Genomic DNA, 20,269 nt, shown 5'->3' with positions numbered 1-20,269 from the left:
AAGTGATTCTAATGTGATATACAGGGTGAGATAAAAAAACTGCAACGAAGTCAAACGCCATAATTTTTACATTTTTTTCAATTTTATTAAATGAAAGCAAGAAATGTCGGAAATATCATCAAATTTTAGTATAAGTTTAGATTTGTTCGAATTGGTCAACTTTGGCACGAATTATGGCCATCAAACGGCCAATGAAACCGTCACACGCTGCCCGAATGTTGCTCTTCGGTATTTTGACCCATTCCCGGCGAAGCGCATGCTTGAGGTGATCGACACTTTGGTACTTTTTAGTGCCAACCTTGCTTTCCAAAATACTCCAGACACAATAGTCCAAGGGATTGGTATCCGGAGATTTTGGTGGCCATTGTGCGTTGGAAATGAAGCGAGGAACCTCATTTTGTAACCATTCTTGGGTGGCGCGTGCTGAGTCCTGTTGGAATGTCCAAGGTCTGTGGCCAAAATGTTTGCGTGTCCAATACTTTAATACACCCCCAGAATATTTTCGCGATAATATTCGGCATTCATTCTGATGCCACGGTTGATTTATACGAGCGGAGAGCGATCATCGGCTGTCATGGCGGCCCACACCATCACCGTGTCTGCAGCTTGAGTTCTGGTGGCCAACCGAAGGTACACATTTCCAGCTAACCTCTTTGGCACGTAAACACGATAATTTTGTTTGTGAACAAACTGCTGGACAATGAATGTTTTCTCATCGGAGAAACCCAAATTCGGCCGTTTACCACTTATGGTCAAACGAAGCAACTCTTTAGCTCTTTTGAGTTTATTTTCTTTCTGTTGCGGTGTAAGTTCTTGCACTTTTTGGAATTTCAATGGCTTTAACCCGAGCTAATTTTTCAATAGTTGCAGAATGGAATATTGCGATATGTTCAGCTCACGAGCCATTGCGACGCGAGTTTCGATCAAGTCGCTCCTTTACTTCTCGAACCTTTTCTGCTGATTTGGCTGTTTTCTTCCGTCCACTTCCTTGACGTCGGGCTACGCTCAAAGTAACGAGCGATGGTACGATAGCCACATGTGGGTTTCCAGCCAACTTATAAAGAAATCACACTATCACCCTTGAATTCCATCACGAATAACTTTTTTTCTGGAAAGTTCTCATCGACATGCTTTTGTACGCCTGTAAACAAAATAATGAGCTGTCACTGGAAAAATTCGGACGAGTGGCTTAGAAATGACATCAGTCAGAAGTTGGTTGCAGTTTTTTCATATCACCCTGTATTCGTCAAATTTTCAAACATTTTCAATTATTTTACTTTAATTGCTAGAAACCACTTCAAGTTAATTTTCAAAATTCAGATCCAACGCGTCTACTTTTGTGGTATCAAATGGGTATTATATGAGTTCAAAGAATTGATTCATATATTGACATTCTAATTCATAAAATTACTAGAGTTGGCATTTTGCCGCATGGAATTTTGAAGATTTCGTTCATTACTCTTGGTCTGAAAACATACAAACAGAAAATGATAAGTGTGTTCTTTAAGTCGCCTGGTTGTATGCTACAAAAATGATAGTTTTCTATGTTCTTCCAAATGAAAAAGTTTTATTCAAATATAATGGAGTGTGGTGGGGTTAGGGTCCAGCAGAGGAACAGCTTTACGTGAGTGTATGGATAGTAAATTGTAAGTTTTATACATATTTTTTTAATTTACCCTCAGTAAATGTTTCTTATTAATAGATATGCGTGTGCACTATCCTATTTACATATATGGGGAATATATAGTTAAATTCCGTGCGAGCTTTTCGAAATATATGGATCATAATATGAAGAGATTTCTAGATAGCTAGAATAACTTAATAATGCGGGACGCCATACTATCTAGGAAAATAGAATTATTAAATTGAAATTTCTATTCGATTTGCCTTGAAACCTTAGTAACCAAAGAATGCAGTTGGCACGGTAACAGTTTCATTCAATTACCGTGGCATGGAAAATATGTCAATATTGTTTGGCATCTATCAATTTATTTTAATTACCTGGCATCCACATAAACCACAGAAAGTTTTCTGCTACATTTGTGGCAGACGCGGATCTAATTACAGGCGAGAGAGAAAAAACTAACTGAAACACAAACGCCTATAAAAAGACACCAAACACGATTTCTTACATATTTTTGTGGTAAACTTTACGTCAATTGCCAGTTGCTGTGGTCGCCTCAATTACAACGTCAGGCAGGCCCATATTCACAGAGACATTCAAAGGAAAACTAAGTCAATTCCAGTAGCATTCGTCGGCCATGTAAACCCCATTCGTAAAACGGCATTTTTACATTTCAATTGCCACCGCCAGCATCAGCAGCAGTAGCAGCAGCAACAACAACAACAGCCACAACATCATTAACAGCCAACTGAATTTACTTAATTATGTGGCACTTAATGAAGACATTTTCGTCCATTTATGTTGCCACTATTACTGCTACTGCTGCTCCTGCTGCTGTTGACAGACTTTATGAACTTATTTTTATCTGTCAAAATATGACACGAAACTGTGTGACAGTCATCAGGCTGTTTGCTGAGCACAAAGGAAAAGTTACAAGCTTCTCTACACCAGTAACATCACCACCACCACCACCAGTTCCATTGCCTGATATATTCATGAGGCAAAATTAAAATGGCAAACAGATGACAAACCCAACTAAAACGAACACCACCAGCAGAAGATCTTTACGAGAAACATGCAAACAACACTGGATTCAACTTTTGTAGGTTTTTGTTGTTGTTTTCTTTTTAACATATGTTTGACAGATATTGTCCACATAATGGCAGACATAAAGTAAACAGACTTATTACTACTCGTGCTGGCTACGGAGTCAAATACAGGGTCAAATTTGCAACTTAAGCAAGGATCATACCTTGTGGCAAGGGGCCTCCATTAGATACTGATCCTGAAACTTAGGTATCTTATTTAATTAACATTACCAACATTACTCATTACTTGTTTACTTACCGGTACCGGAAGGAGTGGCACGATATGTTCCATCTTCACAACAGATCTTTTTTTAATAAAAAATATCGGGATGTGTGAAATTCGAAGAAATTGGATTCTTATCTCACATTTTATAAGAGCTATACTTATGCACAATTGTTGACCCTTTCGTGGATGTACTTGATGCCGATATTGCCTGTTTTCGTACCTGAAATAGCACTGATACGAATATTGGGATTTACAAAATTTTAACGAAATGGGATGATCCTTTCCTGTTCTATTGGATAAATTATGAAAATTTTGACCTTTAGTAGGGAAGCACCATAAAAACTGGACCGATATTTCCCTTCTCCGAACTTGATCTAAGTTTGGTAATAACATTACGATGCATAGAGTTTGGACCGAATCAGATACTCCCTCCGAGAGTTATCGTGAGCATCAGCCAACCATACGGACACCCCTAAATCGACTCCAAATATCCTGAAACCATTATTTTGATAAGGCACGTTTTGGCCGTATGATTGATATGAACCCTCTGTAGCCATATGCCACCAGCTTGCAATATACAGGGTGAGATAAAACTGCAACAAACTTGAGACTGCTGTCTTTACTTAGGTACTGGTCCGACAGATGTTAAAATTATTCCAGTGACAGCTCATTATATTGTTTACAAGCTTATAAAAGCATTTTGGTAAAATTTTCCAGAAAAAAGTTATTCGTGATGGAATTCAAGCGTTCAAGCGATTTCTTTACTCAAATGCACTCCTGCATTTAAATCTGAATAAATCTTTTGTGTCTCGTACAATCGCTCGTTACCGTGATACTAGTAGTTGTGGTGGTCATGGAAGAGGACGGAAGAAAACAGAAACATCAGCAGAAATGGTTCAAAAAGTAAAGAAGCGACTTGATCGAAACCCGCGTCGCAGTAGCCGAAAAATGGCTCGTGAGCTGAACATATCGCAAATATTGAAACATGAGCTCGGGGTAAAGCCATTGAAATTCTCACTCAAATGCACTCCTGCATTTAAATCTGAATAAATCTTTTGTGTCTCGTACCATCGCTCGTTACCGTGATACTGGTAGTTGTGGTGGTCATGGAAGAGGACGGAAGAAAACAGAAACATCAGCAGAAATGGTTCAAAAAGTAAAGAAGCGACTTGATCGAAACCCGCGTCGCAGTAGCCGAAAAATGGCTCGTGAGCTGAACATATCGCAATTCCATTCGGCAAATATTGAAACATGAGCTCGGGGTAAAGCCATTGAAATTCCAAAAAGTGCAAAAACTTGCACCGCAACAAAAAGAAAACAGGCTCAAAAGGGCTAAATAGATGCGTCGCTTGGCCGAAAGTGGATCGTGTTTACTTCCCAAAGAGGTCAGCTGAAAATGTGCACCTTCGGTTGGTCACCAGGACTCAAGCGCCATGGTGTGGGCCTCCATAACAGCCGATGGTCGCTCTCCGCTCGTATCAATCGACCGTGGCATCAGAATAAATGCCAAATATTATCGCGAACATATTCTGGAGGGTGTATTTAAGCCTTGGGCACGCAAACATTTTGGCCGCAGACTTTGGACATTCCAACAAGACTCAGCACGCGCCACCCAAGAATGGTTACAAAATGAGGTTCCTCGCTTCATTTACAGTAATGGCCTATTGTGTCTGAAGTGTTTTGGAAAGCAAAGTTGGCACTAAACAATATCACAGCCAAAATACTGCAGAGCAACATTCGGGCAGCGTGTGACGGCTTCATTGGCCGTTTAAATCCATAATTCATGTCTAAGGTGACCAATTCGAACATATCTAAAATTTGATGCTATTTCCGACATTTTTTCCTTTCATTCAATAAAATTTAAAAAAAATGTAAAATTTATGGCGTTTGACTTTGTTGTAGTTTTTTTATTTCACCATGTAAACTGAACTACAATAAAATAGGCTTTCCTTCATTTCTTTTTTGCCCGGGGACTAATATTCCTTGTTTTGAAAACTGAGTTCATAATCTTTTTTTTAGATTTTTTTCAATGAACTTTGCTAAAATCAGGTTATACTGTGTGTTGGTACAATTTAGACATTCCCAAGTTTCATGAATATATATAATTTTGAATTCTGGAATTTTCTCATCAACGATGCTTCCCTTAAATTTTAGATACATTATTTATTAGTAAAGGCCCTGTTGCGGAGCAAAAAAGAAACTCAAATAAATCGTCCCTGTTTGTACCCATATGTCATTGGTAATTTAATGCAAATTAACAGCATCATTAGCAGCAAATGTTTCAGTTTTTCGTGCTTTTGCCTCCTGTGTGTACGGAAGCCAGTTGATGGAGTGTCTGGGTGTCAATGTGATGTCTCCTCTGAAATCATTTTCCACACTTCGACATGCAAATGGTAACAGAAAATAAATTTACACGCAGCTCCTATCATCGATGCCATTAAAAGCCATCTGATAAATATTTCTTTTGGAGTAGAAGTGCACGTCCATGATGAAGATGAGCAAGAAAATCCATCTATTGGCGCTTAGCGATTCAAATTTCAAGAGAAATTTTAGAGGGATATCCATCCATATGTGTTCACACATGAGGACATTTGGGGAGGGAAATGATAGCTGAGCATGCAATGACGAGATATTGTCATTATCATTCGATTTAATTTCCATGAAGAAAATCCGTTTACTTTTACCTCTCTCAAAAAAATCGTTTCATTTGGGTCAATCTTTGAATGGAAAACCGTTGGTTTTGCTGGAGTGGGATGCGTGCGTTATATGGCTTTCCAATTTCTGTTAAACATTGTTGTTATTGTCGCTCAATGCTTTTACAAGTTTTTATGATTTTCAATATCCGAATGTTACAACTTTGTGTCTGTTTTGGACAGTTTGTGAGTGCTCTTGTTTCGAGTTTTTTTTCTTTTCAGTTTTCCAATTTTGTTTATATGGCACACTCATCATAATTAATTCATTAAATGTTTATGAAGCTCATATGGTGGACATGCAACCAGCGCGAGTCAGCCAGCCAGCCAAGCACTGCATCAAAATGAAAAACAGATACACTTTTTTATGGAACTCTTTTTTTGTAACAATTTGAGATTAATTTACGAGTGCTGGCTGGAGGACTGACTCCTCGTTTACATTGTTTATTGATTGTGGCGTTGTGGTTTTGTTGCCATTGAATGATGGTGGGTCTAGCGGCCTGCTGGTCGGGTTGTCATTCATTCTTTCGGTTAAAAGATCAAAATGCCTTAATTCGTATGCAAATTAATTGCTTTGTTTGTTGCTGCTGCTGCTGTTGTTGTTATTTAAAGCTACTACAGCTGGTGACGCTTTTATGAGTTCATTGTTGTTGCATTGCCACAGAGCAAGCGCCAATACAAAAGTTAAAGTTTATTTTATTTTTATTTGTTCGACAAAGGCATGAGAATTCATAGAACGATCTGAAGTTGTAAAATTCCGAGAATTAGAACTGCTTACTCTAGTGATTTGAATGGAATTTGAAATTTTAATTTTAATTAGAAAAACTGTCAAACTTTGACATTATCTATTACTCAATCTTCCAATGAAAGTAGTCTAACATTTACAAGAACTAATGAATAAAGATAATGGCAAAGTAATTTTAGTTTATTTTACATTATTTTCATGATATTGATGGGAAATTAATTTTATTTTGAATAATTTAGTAAAAAATGTTGCTGACGATCGCAAGATGCTTGAAGTAAATAGAGTTTGATGGACGCCCTTTCAGACTCAGGATAGCTTTTTCCTGGTCAACGTTCTTTAAATTTTGAATGGACAAATTATTCATCATTAAAGCTTTTTATGCCCTCAGCCATAGGGCTACAGGTCTCTAGATCTCTTTGGACCAAATCCGTTTCAGGACATTCGGAGTCGATCTAGCGACGTGCGTTCGTCCGTCTGCTTTGCTGGCACGTACGATATCTCTTGAAGGGTGTATCCGATTTGGTCCAAACTCGGTGCATCGTAATATTATTATCAAAATTAGATCGAGTTCGGAGATGGGCAATATGGGTCCACTCCTTCTGGTACATCCTTCACAAAAGGTCAAAATTTTCAATAAAAAACATTTACTGCACAGGAAGAGAAGAATAACCCGTTTTTTCAACTATGGAAATCCTAATATTTGCATCAGTGCTAGGTCAGATGTGAAAATGGAAAATATAGATCCACTCCACCAAGTACCTCCCCCACAAAGGGTCAAAATGTTGGATAATTATAACTCTTATAAAATGATGTAAGAGTTAGATTGTCTTCAAATTACACACATCAAAATATTTTTATTAGCTCAAGGTCTGGTGTAAAGATGGAATATATCAGTCCACAAATTGGAAAAAATTCCGGCGAATAACGTCGCAAAAATCATCATAATACCGAATATCGGCAGGAATCGTTATATACGGGATATATGATATCGTGGACCTACATAGACAATTTATTTACAGACGGTAATGTATTCACAAGGAACTACTTTTGTGGATTCTAAGACAATTCATTTGTAAAATGTTGCTAAAATAATCAAAAGACCGAATATCGGGGGCTACCGTTGTATGGTGGCCATATGATATCGTGGACCGATATAGATCAAAATACCGAATATCGGGGGTACCGTTGTATGGTGACTATGCGATATCGTGGATCGATATAGATAATTCTCTTCCAGGGGATAAAGAACACACAAGCCCTTGTGTGGGATGTGTCTTAGAATTTTACTCTGATCAGAAATATATATACTTTGTTGGGTCTAAAATTATTATTTCGATGAGTTACGAAGGGAATGACGAACTTAATATACCCTCCATACTTTATATGGTGGAGGGTATAACAAATTATCAACCTTTCGGAACAGCCTCAATCTGAAAATATCCAAAATTGTGAAAAAGGAAAGAACGTTTTATTTAAAACTTCGATACATGTCAATACTTTTTTTTAGCTCTTCTTTCGCAATCTGCTGAAAATGTTCCGCACAGTGTTATTATTCGACAATAACCATTGATCTTATTAATCTATATAGTTAAAAATATTTTTCTACACAATTTTAATTCTAATGCATTTTTTGCTTACTTTTCACCTTTGCAGGTCATAACCCTCAACGAAACCCAGGGCTCAATAGAAAAACTCACATTTGTCAATCACACAGAATGTCATTGTGTGGACAAAGCGAAGCAGCGCTCTGCTCTGTATGAAGCCGACGAAGCATCTTCGGAAATTGCCTCGAATCACATACCCTATCTGCGAAGAGCCACCATTCTGAACTGCAATTGTCCCAATTTGTTTGAGAAAATTCTGCAAGAGGATGGTTTTTGTCGATGTGACTGTTCGTCGGGCAATATGGGCTGTGATTGGCTCAAACGTGGCATGGAACATTTCTCCATGAATGATAGAAAGTAAGTATTTGAGTGAGGGACCATGCAGGGAAGAAATTTTTAGAAACAGTCACTAAATCCATTTTTCATCTCTTCTCTTCTGCAGATGTATTCTGGAGGGTCGCTGCAAGCTGCCCACCTGTGAGTATGGCACATATATGAAAAAGGTGGGCCGCTGTCCGCGACGTGAAGAACGACAAGACTCAATGGACACGGTTGATTGGTGAGCCTCATACTAGAGTTACATTTAAATGGCCAAAAGCTCGAACCTTTTGCCATTAATGAGCGTTCACACAATAACAACAAACGAAGCTAAATCGACGAAACGCCAACAACAATTCCGCACATAGGAACATTTTTGTAATAAGTTGTCGGATATTTCAGATATAAATGGTAGTTGGACCTTGTAGCAGGCGTTAGAACTTCAGCGCCCAACTAATGTTATTAATTAAAAAAAAAAAACACAACAAACATTAACTTAAAGTATTATACGTGAAACCCCCACATCATCCAAGATAAAAATTAATTATTATTATTGAATAAAAATTATATTATTTATAAATTTAGACTTTTTCGAAATTAAGTAATGTTACAAAACAAAAAGAATATAAAACTTTGAGTCAAAGAATACAAAAATAAAATATAAATTATTAATAAACAAATAATTGAAAGTTGATAAAGAAGCCACTATTGGTGCAATGTTCTTGAAAACAATATCTACTCTAAACAATTTAATATACCAATATTACAAATAATCAATTATATACGGATATACATTGAAAGAAGAAAACCCAACAAAAGAAAGAAGACAAACAAAAAATTTACGAAAAACAACAGCAAAATCAGTGTTCTTACAACAAAAAAAGCAACAGCATATCTTTTGAATTCCCTCCTATTAATCTTTATATATGTATATGAAATATTGTAGTTCTCTATTATTACTAATTATAATTATTAGTATTGTATTTACTGTTATTACCCCTACCCCCTTACATTTTAGTAAGTTTTTGTCTACGAATCTGCATTTAGAAAATACGTGAAACAAAACAATCTCTTAGATCTTATTTTATACTTAAAGATGTTTACAAAGAATCCTGAAAAAAATAAACAAATAATCACAAAGCTACAGTGGCAATATTTTCATGCAGTTTAGAGTAAGTTCGATTTAACTGCATTGGTCATAGCTGCATATTAGCTTTTGCTGGCCATAATTTTTTCTATTGCAATTTGCAATGTTTTAATTTTCTTCATCTTTACCGGACTTAATTCGTATACCAACAGAAGTACCCATATAATATTGAATTTGCAAATCGTGAAAAATCTTGGTTTAAAACTGGTTAATGGCTCTTTGCAAAACAAGTTTTTGGAATTACAATATCATTTTGAGCAGCCGTTTTGTCACAGATTACAATTTTCGATTTGTATTCTGTGTGGATTAAACTTCCTGCCTTTTTGGAAATTCCTGCGTAGGTTTTTGTAATGAAAATATTGAGTTAAAAGTATATATTGAATTTGGAGTACAATACTTTGCATAGTGGCGTTACGACGATACGATACGTCGTAGTTTATAAATCAGTCTAAAATATTTCATATATTTGAAAGACCTCAGAACATTCTCGTAATTTCGTTATGCTGACTTTGGGGCAGGAATGCCTTAATTAGGCATTGTTTAATATTTTCTTCTACTGTTCCAGCAACATTTACTCTCTTTCAACCAGTGTTAAACTATATATTTTTGATCGAACCGAAGATAAAAACCAATTTCAACAATTCTGTTTCTCTTTCGTCCGTCGCGGGAAGTGATATTCATATTTCCTCAGACTAGGTATGCATTATTATTTATCAATCGGCAGGTCACTATTATGGACCCGATTGTCTCCAAGAGGGTGAAATGTGAAAAAGTAGGATATCTGTTTTTTCGATGTTGGTCGGATTATTATATGTGAAAAGAACCATAAGTTGTAAAAACTCCTATTTTATGGTGCATATATTTACAGGTGTAAGGGTGCATATACTTACAGGGTTCAGCTAATCTGGTACTAACTCCAGGTTCAAAAATTCGGCTACTTTACGTTAATTTTTTGTAACGCAGGTACCAAGAGAAGAGACGAGTAGACTCACATAAGATTTTGCTGATATTTGCAGAGTCCGAAATGGTCCAAACAATTTTTTTTTTTTTGACAATGCTGTTAAATAGCTTATTACAATACTTTCGGATAATAATGGAAAATTATTTATTTCAAAGGGTTGCCTCGACTGGCCATGCAGTAGCCTACACACACGATTGGTCCAACTTTTTAAGATCATTATCGATTGTGTGTTTGTATGTGTTTCACCAATGGCTAGTCCACAAATGGCGCCTCTGGTTTGTCGACCCAACAATTATCGTTGAAGGCACCCCACAAATAATATTCTAACGGTGTCAAAAATAGCTCCAAGGTGATCAACTGATATAAGCTTTTTGAAAGCCGTTTGAAACGTTGCCAATATCCTCCTCTATAATTTTGAAGAAAAAAAAAATGGCAAATTATATCTCAGGACCAAATCCGCACCAAACAGTGACTCGCTTTAGATTCATCGGCAATGTATGAATGTAGGTTTTCTGTACCCAAATGCGACAATTTTACTTGTTTACATACGGAGCTGACGGTGTTTACCTTCATCCCAAATCCGTGCCCAATTTTAACACACATTATCGTGATTTTAATATCGATCTTTTTTACAGCGTTGTTCCAGCGTATACACAACCATATTCGTTCAGCGGAAGAATATAACTATTTTTTTTTAAACAGACATGATATAAGTATTGCCGTTCAAGAAATAAACGCTAGTTAAAAACACGTTAGATGGTGGACCGTCCGTTCGTTCGTATGTCACTGAAATTTTGCGAATGAAGTATAGGTCACACTTCCTTTCCCACTTACTGTCAAATTGAGATAACATTTTAAAAGTTAACTTGGTTGGCCACAGATATTATTTATAAACGATTCAGAGTTGAATATAGCCGATTTTGTATTCATTGTTCATCCATTGCGTTATATCTTCCAAGTCCAAAATAATGCCTGCCAAGCTAATTGGAAATTAGTACTGATATTTTTATGTCTCCTATATAAGTTATTAGGTACTTAAAGGTCCTTATATATCACATCATATATGCTGCTCTGACTTCTCAATATATATTTTAACAGAACACGATTGATGATGATAATTTTTTCAACACTTATTCCATTTTAAATAAGAACTGTAGTAAGGCGTCTAATGTTAATGATTTATCCGCTAACTCTGCAGCAATGGCGCTTATATGGTTTTTATAATTTCCCCAGATTAAAATCTTCATTAAATTCCCATTTGCATTGGTTAAAGTGGCCCAGTAGTATTGTGACGGACTGCTAATTGTTTTATACTCTAATGAAGGTTATACCAGATCTTTAATCTTTAATTATTCTAAAATCATAATAATTAAGTGCTTAGCTTTGCTCGATTATAGAACTGTTTTGTGAATGTTTGGTGTTTTGCAACAGGCATTAATGTTTATGATGGCGTAAAAAAAAATAAGTTAGCTCAATTATAATTACACTGGTCAACAAATTGCAAATAAATGTCTGTAGAATATTGGTCTTAATTATAAAGAGTTAATTTTATTACTTTTTTAAAAAGTCGCGAAGAGGGCCAACACTTCCTCAAAGAGCACTGACCTTTAAGTATACAAGAGCAAAGACCTATATTTAGGTCCATATTCAATGATATTTGTCATGCTTCTGTATTCTTGTATTTTTACTATTAACATACCTATGTCATCAGCTGGTACACTACATATTATAGCCACAAATCATTTGTTCGAAATGCATTTTTCAATTTTTCAAGTCTTTGCGATTTTATGTCTTTGACAAAAGTAGGGATAGAGGACTTAAAATCGAAAAAATAAAGAGCCAGAATGGAAGGCAAAATCTTCTTCAACCCCAGACTTGGAGAATAATAAATTTATATTAAGAGAAGTACCAATTATCGACATTTTTCAAAATCCTGGACATTTCTCCTTAAACCAATTTTGTGAAACTATTTTCTTGTTGCTCAGTGTAATATTTAATTGGCAACAATTAAATTGTTCACGATTCAAGAATTCATCATAACGTATGAATAGTTTCATTGCAAGTGTCAACTTGCATTTTGTTAGCTATCTCAAATATCAAATATCTATTTCACTCAAAAGCTGGCCTGAGCTAAGTTGAGCTGATCTAGCGCCAGTTTATGGCATTAATTAACATCAATTTAATGGCTATTACTAACTGAGGTGGTGCATGGCGCCATTTGATTGCAACAAATTAATAAAGAATTTGTTATTGTTCCCGGACAGGTTTCAACGTTCAATTACTTAACTGCTGGATATGTTTGCGGTAGCCGCATTTGGCGCTAAGGTCCGATGTAAATCACATTTGATTGTCAACGACTCGATTGGAAATTGTTTCACAAATTAATTGAAAATATTTGCCACTGTAGTATTTTTTTTATTTTAGTTGTAATATGTAATTTTGTATTTGTATATTTTTAATAAAAAGATTGACGGATCGCATAACAGGATTGTGACACATACACTCACACAGCGAGAGAGAGAGGGACAGCTACATGTAAATGGATTACCTTTACTTTGTGTAACAACATCACGTTTAATTATAAGTTTAACCTGTACTATATTATTTGATTTAGTTTATATTATATTGAAATACATACACACATATTTCCATTTGCATCTATACGTTTATATTTTTGTGTAAATTTATTCCAATTCACACAAGTATGCAGATTTTGAAACTTTTAGTTAGAGGCTCATATCTAAATGACTTACAGGATATTTGACAAGTCGAACGAGATTTGAAAATTTTATGACATTTTAATCAAAATAAGTAATTGAAAATTGATTAAACCATATTAGAAGGATCTATTTTCGAGACCGATATTTTAGAAAATGAAAATAGCACTGGAATGTGATGTTATCATCATGAACGTCAGTGTCAAACAGTCAAAACATGAATGCATTTAAAATACATTGTTGAACCACAATGGAAGTTTAAAATTTAATTTTGGACAGAGGCCTCGGTAGCTGAAGGACAGATTCGCCGTGAGACGAATTTCCAAAATTTGGGTGATGATTTTTTGCTTGTATATCTGTTTGCAGCGTGTGTAGCATTTCTTTGAGAAGACATATATTTTCATTAAAATTTGTGGACTCTTTCGCCCTTCATTTCCTTAACCGGACGAAAGTGACCACAGGAAGATATTCTTTGACATCAACGTTTTCCGCACAATTGTTAATATAGTAGCCTTAAGAGAAATCTGCATTCCCACTAATATCTCTGAATGTAGAGTAGTGCCTACTAGTGTCCCCATGTCAATTTTAAGTCCCAGACAGATCTGCCATTTTGTTTTGTTGAACTTCAATATAAATAATATCACTCGAAAATTAAGCTAAACAAGAGGTATGTTCGTCAGATTCAACCTCACAAATCTTGGGATTTTTTTCTCTTATTTTTTGAGGACAGGGCAGAGGTCGTATGGTACGAAGAAATTTTTTATTGGTCCTGTCAAAATAGTATCAAAGATAGTGGTACAATTTTACAAATTCTGAGATATTGTAGCTTTCCGCTACAAATAAAGTTTTAAATGTTCCAATATATATTTCATTTGTGCTAACAATGTTATTAGGGGTCAAAGGTAGCATTTTTTAGACATTTAGCTTTTTAAAGGGCAAAGTACATACGTTTTACATCTTCAAATTCTCTACAAAATTGGTTCACATGATTTTTTACCTAGTTTTTACCATTCTTGGGATATCAAACAGTCACGCTTCCCGCCCGCCTCCCAGTCTTACTGTTTGATTTAGAATAAATTTCACAAATTTCAAACTTATATTGAGTTCGAAATCCACAAAATCGAAACACTCTGTTCGGTACCATACCAAAAGTAAACATTTTAAATATCTCCTTAATTCTTCCAATGTTGTGTCTATAGCTCCACTTGTTAGAGTGGGTCCCCCACAAACCGTGGAATTTTTCAAAAATCATCTACATCTCCAAAAATGCGACAATAACCTCATATGGTATAAACTTGGTGAATCAAAATGCTTAAATCAGACCTTGATTAGGTCCGATAATGGACAATTACCGTTCCTTTTAAGTACCATCCCAACATGGGGTCAACATGTTAGATAATCTTGATATCATCAAGAAAATGTAAATGCAACTATTTCTATAAGAGATGTTGAGAAATGTTGACCTTTGACTCCGAATAAGTACTTCGCAAACAAGGGGTCAATGGGAAGTTTTTTCATTTGTTTGTACCGCTAAATTCCCTCAGTTTGGCTGGGCTATATTTGAGGATATTTTTGTCATGAAAAGGACGTTTTCCCTCTAACAAAGTTTCAAAATTTTGTAAACTTGTGTACTAATTATCACGACTGGTTTTAATTTTTACAACACCAAACTACATGATGTAAATTTATGGAAAAACATGCAAATTGTGAGAAAAACGACGGCAAAAACAACAAAAACTGTATACACTGACACCTTTAAAGTGGTTTGTTCATTTCCCAAAAAAAAATCGACTCATAAAGTCTTAAAGGCAAATTCGAGACGACATTTGTTATTGTGAAACTGATATCGACAAATACTAGTTTTCCTTCCTCAAACGTGCAACCCTCCATCAAAGGCAAACGTGTAACGCCACCCAGCAGGGGGGTCCCAACACAGCGCTGTGCTTTTGAGCGGCAAATGATTTATTACCAATTTAAAAGCACATTTCAATTTCTCTGCCATGAAATTGAATTTGTCATTTTTGGCTACTTAAAGACAACTTTCGGGCCACAATTTATGTGAGCGAGTGAAGTGTTTTATTGTTTTTGTACGTCATCCACGATGCCATATATATATATTTTTTTTACTTTTGCATTACGACTTGATTTTTTTATTTTTGCATGACGATTTGATTTTGTAAAAGTGTTTTTTCTTTTGTATATGTTTTTATCATAACTATTTTAAGTTTTTTTCTGTTTATTATTGAAATAATTATTATTTTTCATTTAGATTTAATTTAGTTTAAATATTTTAAAAATCTAGTCGCAATTTATTGTATATGAACAAAAAAATACAACTGCAATTGTCTCCCTAATCCTTTGATAATCGTTTATTAAAAATGTAAATTTATGCAACAAAAAAAAAAAAAAAAATTCAAACTAATTACGAGGATGGTATGACTGGAAAACGAAGACCGAATCATTATCTACACCCCAACTATGAAAGAGTCCAATTATTAATTATTAGTAGAATGTGGAATAAAAAAAAACTCACAATCGAAAAACTCAATTGTTTCTAGGTCTTGGATGGACAATGGATTTCGTTACAATTTTGGAAGGATAATGAAAAACTTCGTTTTATATAAAGCCATAGTTTTTAATTCTAAAATTTCAGGCAACCAGAATAAGTACAGATTGACTCAAGACCTGCCTTTTCTTCATTTTATATACAGGGTGAGATAAAAAACTGCAACAAAGTCAAACGACACATTTTTTATATTTTTTTAATTTTATGAATGAAAGCAAAAAAATAAATATGGCCAAAATATTTGCCTAGCCAAGGCTTTAATACATCCTCCAGACTATTTTCGCGATAAAAATTAATGCCGAATATTTATTCTGATGACACGGTCGATTAATACGAGCGGAGAGCGACAATCGGCTTGAGTTGTGGTGGCTAACCCAAGGTGCACATTTTCAGCTGACCTGCTTGGAAAGTAAACACTATCATTTTGTTTGTTTACAAACTGCTGGACAACGAATGTTTTCTCATCGGATAAAACCAAATTCGGCAGTTCACAATTTCGGCACCTCTCGAAGCACCTCTCTAGCTCTTTTGCGTCTATTTTCTTTATGTTGCGGTGTAAGTTTCTGCACTATTTGGAATTTAATTTTTTAATATTTGCCGAATGGATATTGCGATATTTTTAGCTCACGAACCATTTTTCGGCCACTGCGACACGGGTTTCAATCAAGTTGCGTCTTTACTTCTCGAAGCCATTTTTGATACCCTACACCACATATTGGTAAGGGTAATATGTCTTTGTGCATTTGTTTGTAACATGGAGAAGGAAGCGAGATAAACCCATAGTTATTTTGGGTGATCTTCATAGAATCACTTTCTGAGTCGGTTAATGAATGTTAGTCCGCCTGTCAATGTATTTTTGTGAACAACATGCCGCTCGCAGTTATTATCCGATTTAGATGAAATTTTTCAAATAATATTTTTTGGCTAAAGGACGAACCCTATTGAAATTGGTGAGAATCGGTTCAAATTTAGATATAGCTCCCATATATGTCTTCAACCGATTTCGAGTTAACTGTTCACCAAATGGCCAATATCAATCCAAAAGACCTGAATTTTGGCACTTCCGACGGAATTCAACCTAAAACCAAGTTTTGGAGAAAATCTGTTCAGGTATGGCTATTGCTCCCATTCACTTCATATACAACTTGATACTTTTCATATAGGAAACCTCTTGTGAACGGGGGACCGAATTTTCATGTTGTTGCTGAATGCAATAGATGGCAGACTAAGACTTAAAACAAATTTCTGACTTCATAAAATAATCGCGACTAATATAGCCCTAGGCTCTCAGTACCCTTAAGTAAGGGCCAGCTTTTTGTATTTTTTATGAAAATTGTTTAAAATGTTGATTAAAGTTAAAGTGGTCCATCATTGTCACACCATCCCCCAATTTAAATTAGAAACATTAAAATTCCCACACCAAATACATGCAAATTAAAAAGTTAAATCAATTGACACAATAAACATAAATATTTATATAACCTCAAAAACCTATCCCTCTCCATAAGCACTGTTATTGCTGAATATTTTATTAAATTTTATTTAAAAATAACATCATCAGGGCAATTGCCCCAAAAAATAGCACAAAATAGTTTCATTTTATTTCCATTATCAGAACCATGTGTGGGCAGAACGTAGCAATGACCAAAAATTAAAATCCATTTAACACCAAAAACTGCAATTCAATTTTATGGAAAATTGTTAAATTGTACCGGTAGCTATAATTTGCAATTGCAATCAGCCAGCCACATAAATTCAAGGATAACTGCATATGCAAAACTAATTATATATTTATTCAGCACCATCATCTCATCGTCGTCATATTGTTATTACAACTACAAAATATTGCACAAATTTAATTTTAATTTCATTTCATTTAATTATTTTCTCTCATCGAAAACATCCCACTGTATGTAAGTTATACGAATATTTTATAGATCCTTGATGTCCCACCCAAAGTGTTTTGTTTTTATTTGTATTTGTATTTGTTTGTCACTCAAAACGGATGAATAAAAATGTAGTTTTCTAAGGAGATATCAACAATATCGTAGAATTTGTTTAGGCCTACTTTAATTTTGCATATGCATAAATTACTATTAAATTAAGATTTTTTACATATATATTTTTAGACTATTGTTATATAATTTTTTTCTACTCTCTCATAATATATTTACATTTAACATTTTAGTATCCCAGACAAACAGACAGACATAATGAATAGAAGCAATATTTTATGGAATATCTATTATTATTATTATTTTTTTATATTTTGTTTATATAATTTGTATAAATATTCGTTATTTTATATCTCTGTACATTTTAAACAAACAAAAAAAAATGAATACGAAAAAAAGAACATAACAACAATATCATTTTAAGTATAACAATGGAATATAAAACAACAAGAACGCATCTATTGTAATTACAAGCAACAACAGCAAAACAAAAACTACTGATATTAATAAACAAAATTTGAATAAATCAATAAATATATTACAAAAAAACAACACACACAAAATAAAATAATTTTCAAATTAGAATTTAATTGTTTTATTTATGTTCGACATTTAGAGGGAGGAGTTATAATACATATTATGTGTTATACGATTAAGGTGGGAATATTGAATAGAAAATCTAATTTCTATGAAATTGTTCTAAAGAATATGCAGACTGCATAGTCGGGAAGGACAGGTGTGCCTTCCCTGATCTCATAATGACAAAAATATTATATAAAACTTTTCCAGAATTCCACTCATTTCTGTTACCCCAACAAATCATAACAATCAAATCATACAAATTTCGAAAAATTATAAAATGGAATGTTTAACCTATCTCTAAATAACTCAATATAATTATAGTCCCCAGTTAATGGAACTTCGGATTTTTAGATGTTTTGATTTGTGATTTTTAAGAGCTATAGATAACAGTTTTTCAAAAACAAAAAAACATTTAATTCAGAAAAATATATGAACAACTAAAATAGTATCAGTCTGTTTTGCCGACAGATGTATACCCCCAATCCTAAGTTATGATTATTCAAACGGTTGACCCTTTATGGTTGAGGTTCCAAAGCAGTTGGCCAATATGGCCATTTTGTAGCTGACCTAAGACTGAAATAAATATTACAACGTGCCAGATTTGGACTATATGGACTACTTCCTATACTTTATATGAGATGTGTGCAAATTTTTGGAAAATGTGGAAATATACGTGAGGTGCCAGATATAGCGGATCGAAGTATGCAAATATTATAAATAATTCAATTAAATATTCATATCAGATTTCTGGTTAGGAGAAATATTTAGATATAGCAAGTTGTAACGAATCGCAGATTTGTTTCGCAAGTTACGACAGATATAAATATTGGAAATTGTGACCTATTATGGGTGAGGCACCAGAAGGGGTTGGCAGATACAGGGTGAGATGAAAAAAATGCAATTAATTTCAGACTGCTGTCATTTCTAAGCCACTCGTCCGACAAATGTTAAAATTATTCCAGAGACAACTCATTATTTTGTTTAGAAACAAACAAAAGCATTTAGATTACAATTTTCCAGAAAAGAAAGTATTCGTGATGGAATTCAAGCGTGATAGTGTGATTTCTTTATATTTTCCTGGAAAACTACAAGTGGCTATTGTTAGAGCACTTCAGCATTTAAATGTGAATAAATCGTTTGTGTCTCCTACCACCGCTCGTTACCGTGATACTGGTAGTGTGGCTCTCTACGGCCAAGGAAGTGAACGGAAGAAAACAGCAACATCAGCAGAAATGGTTCGAAAAGTAAAGAAGCGACTTGATCGAAACCTGCGTCGCAGTGGCCGAAAAATGGCTTGTGAGCTGAACATGTCGCAATATTCCATTCGGCAAATGTTGAAAAACGAGCTCGAGGTAAAGCCATTGAAATTCCAAAAAGTGTAAGAACTTACTCCGCAACAGAAAGAAAATAGACACAAAAGAGCTATGGAGTTGTGTCGCTTGGCCGAAAGTGGTAAACTGTCGAATTTGGTTTTCTCCGATCAGAAAACATTCGTTATCCAGCACTTTGTAAACAAACAAAAGGATCGTTTTTACTTGCCAAAGAGGTCAGCTGAAAATTTTCACCTTCGGTTGACCACCAGATCTCAAGCACCGGCCATGGTAATGGTGTGGGCCGTCATAACAGCCGATGGTCGCTCTCCGCTCGTATTAATCGACCTTGGCATCAGAATAAATGCAGAATAATATTGCGAAAATATTCTGGGGGTGTATTAAAGCCTTGGGCACGCAAACATTTTGGCCGCAGCCCTTGGACATTTCAACAGGAGTCAGCACCATCGCACTCAGCACGCGCCACCCAAGAATGGTTATGAGGTGGTAATGAGGTTCCTCGCTTCATTTCCAGCGCCAAATACCAAAGTGTCGATCACATTAAGCAAGCGCTTCGCCTCCTCTGATGCTTCCCTTCCCTTGACCATTTCCAGACGTGATAAATTGCATATAATTGGACGTGGTCACCGCTTTGGTTAAATGTATGCGGATCTAACTATGTTTGTCAAAGTGTTACCCGGTGGTAAGACTTTAAAGAATATTTTCCCCCTAACTT

General features: G+C 35.0%; 1 protein-coding gene across 1 annotated transcript in view; it reads left to right on the top strand.

The window, feature by feature from the left end:
* Nucleotides 1-17,561, top strand: part of LOC109612411 (probable serine/threonine-protein kinase DDB_G0280133) — a 231,296-nt gene extending 213,735 nt beyond the window's left edge. The window contains exons 4-5 of the mRNA XM_059128695.1: nt 8,027-8,334; nt 8,420-17,561. Of these exons, the coding sequence (XP_058984678.1) occupies nt 8,027-8,334; nt 8,420-8,540 (429 nt within the window). The 3' untranslated portion in view covers nt 8,541-17,561. The remainder of the gene's footprint in view (nt 1-8,026; nt 8,335-8,419) is intronic.
* The last annotated feature ends 2,708 nt before the right edge of the window (nt 17,562-20,269 follow it).

This window comes from Musca domestica, unplaced genomic scaffold (assembly GCF_030504385.1).
Source record: "Musca domestica strain aabys unplaced genomic scaffold, Musca_domestica.polishedcontigs.V.1.1 57, whole genome shotgun sequence".
NCBI lineage: Eukaryota > Metazoa > Arthropoda > Insecta > Diptera > Muscidae > Musca > Musca domestica.
This window is presented reverse-complemented; position numbering and strand designations above follow the sequence as displayed.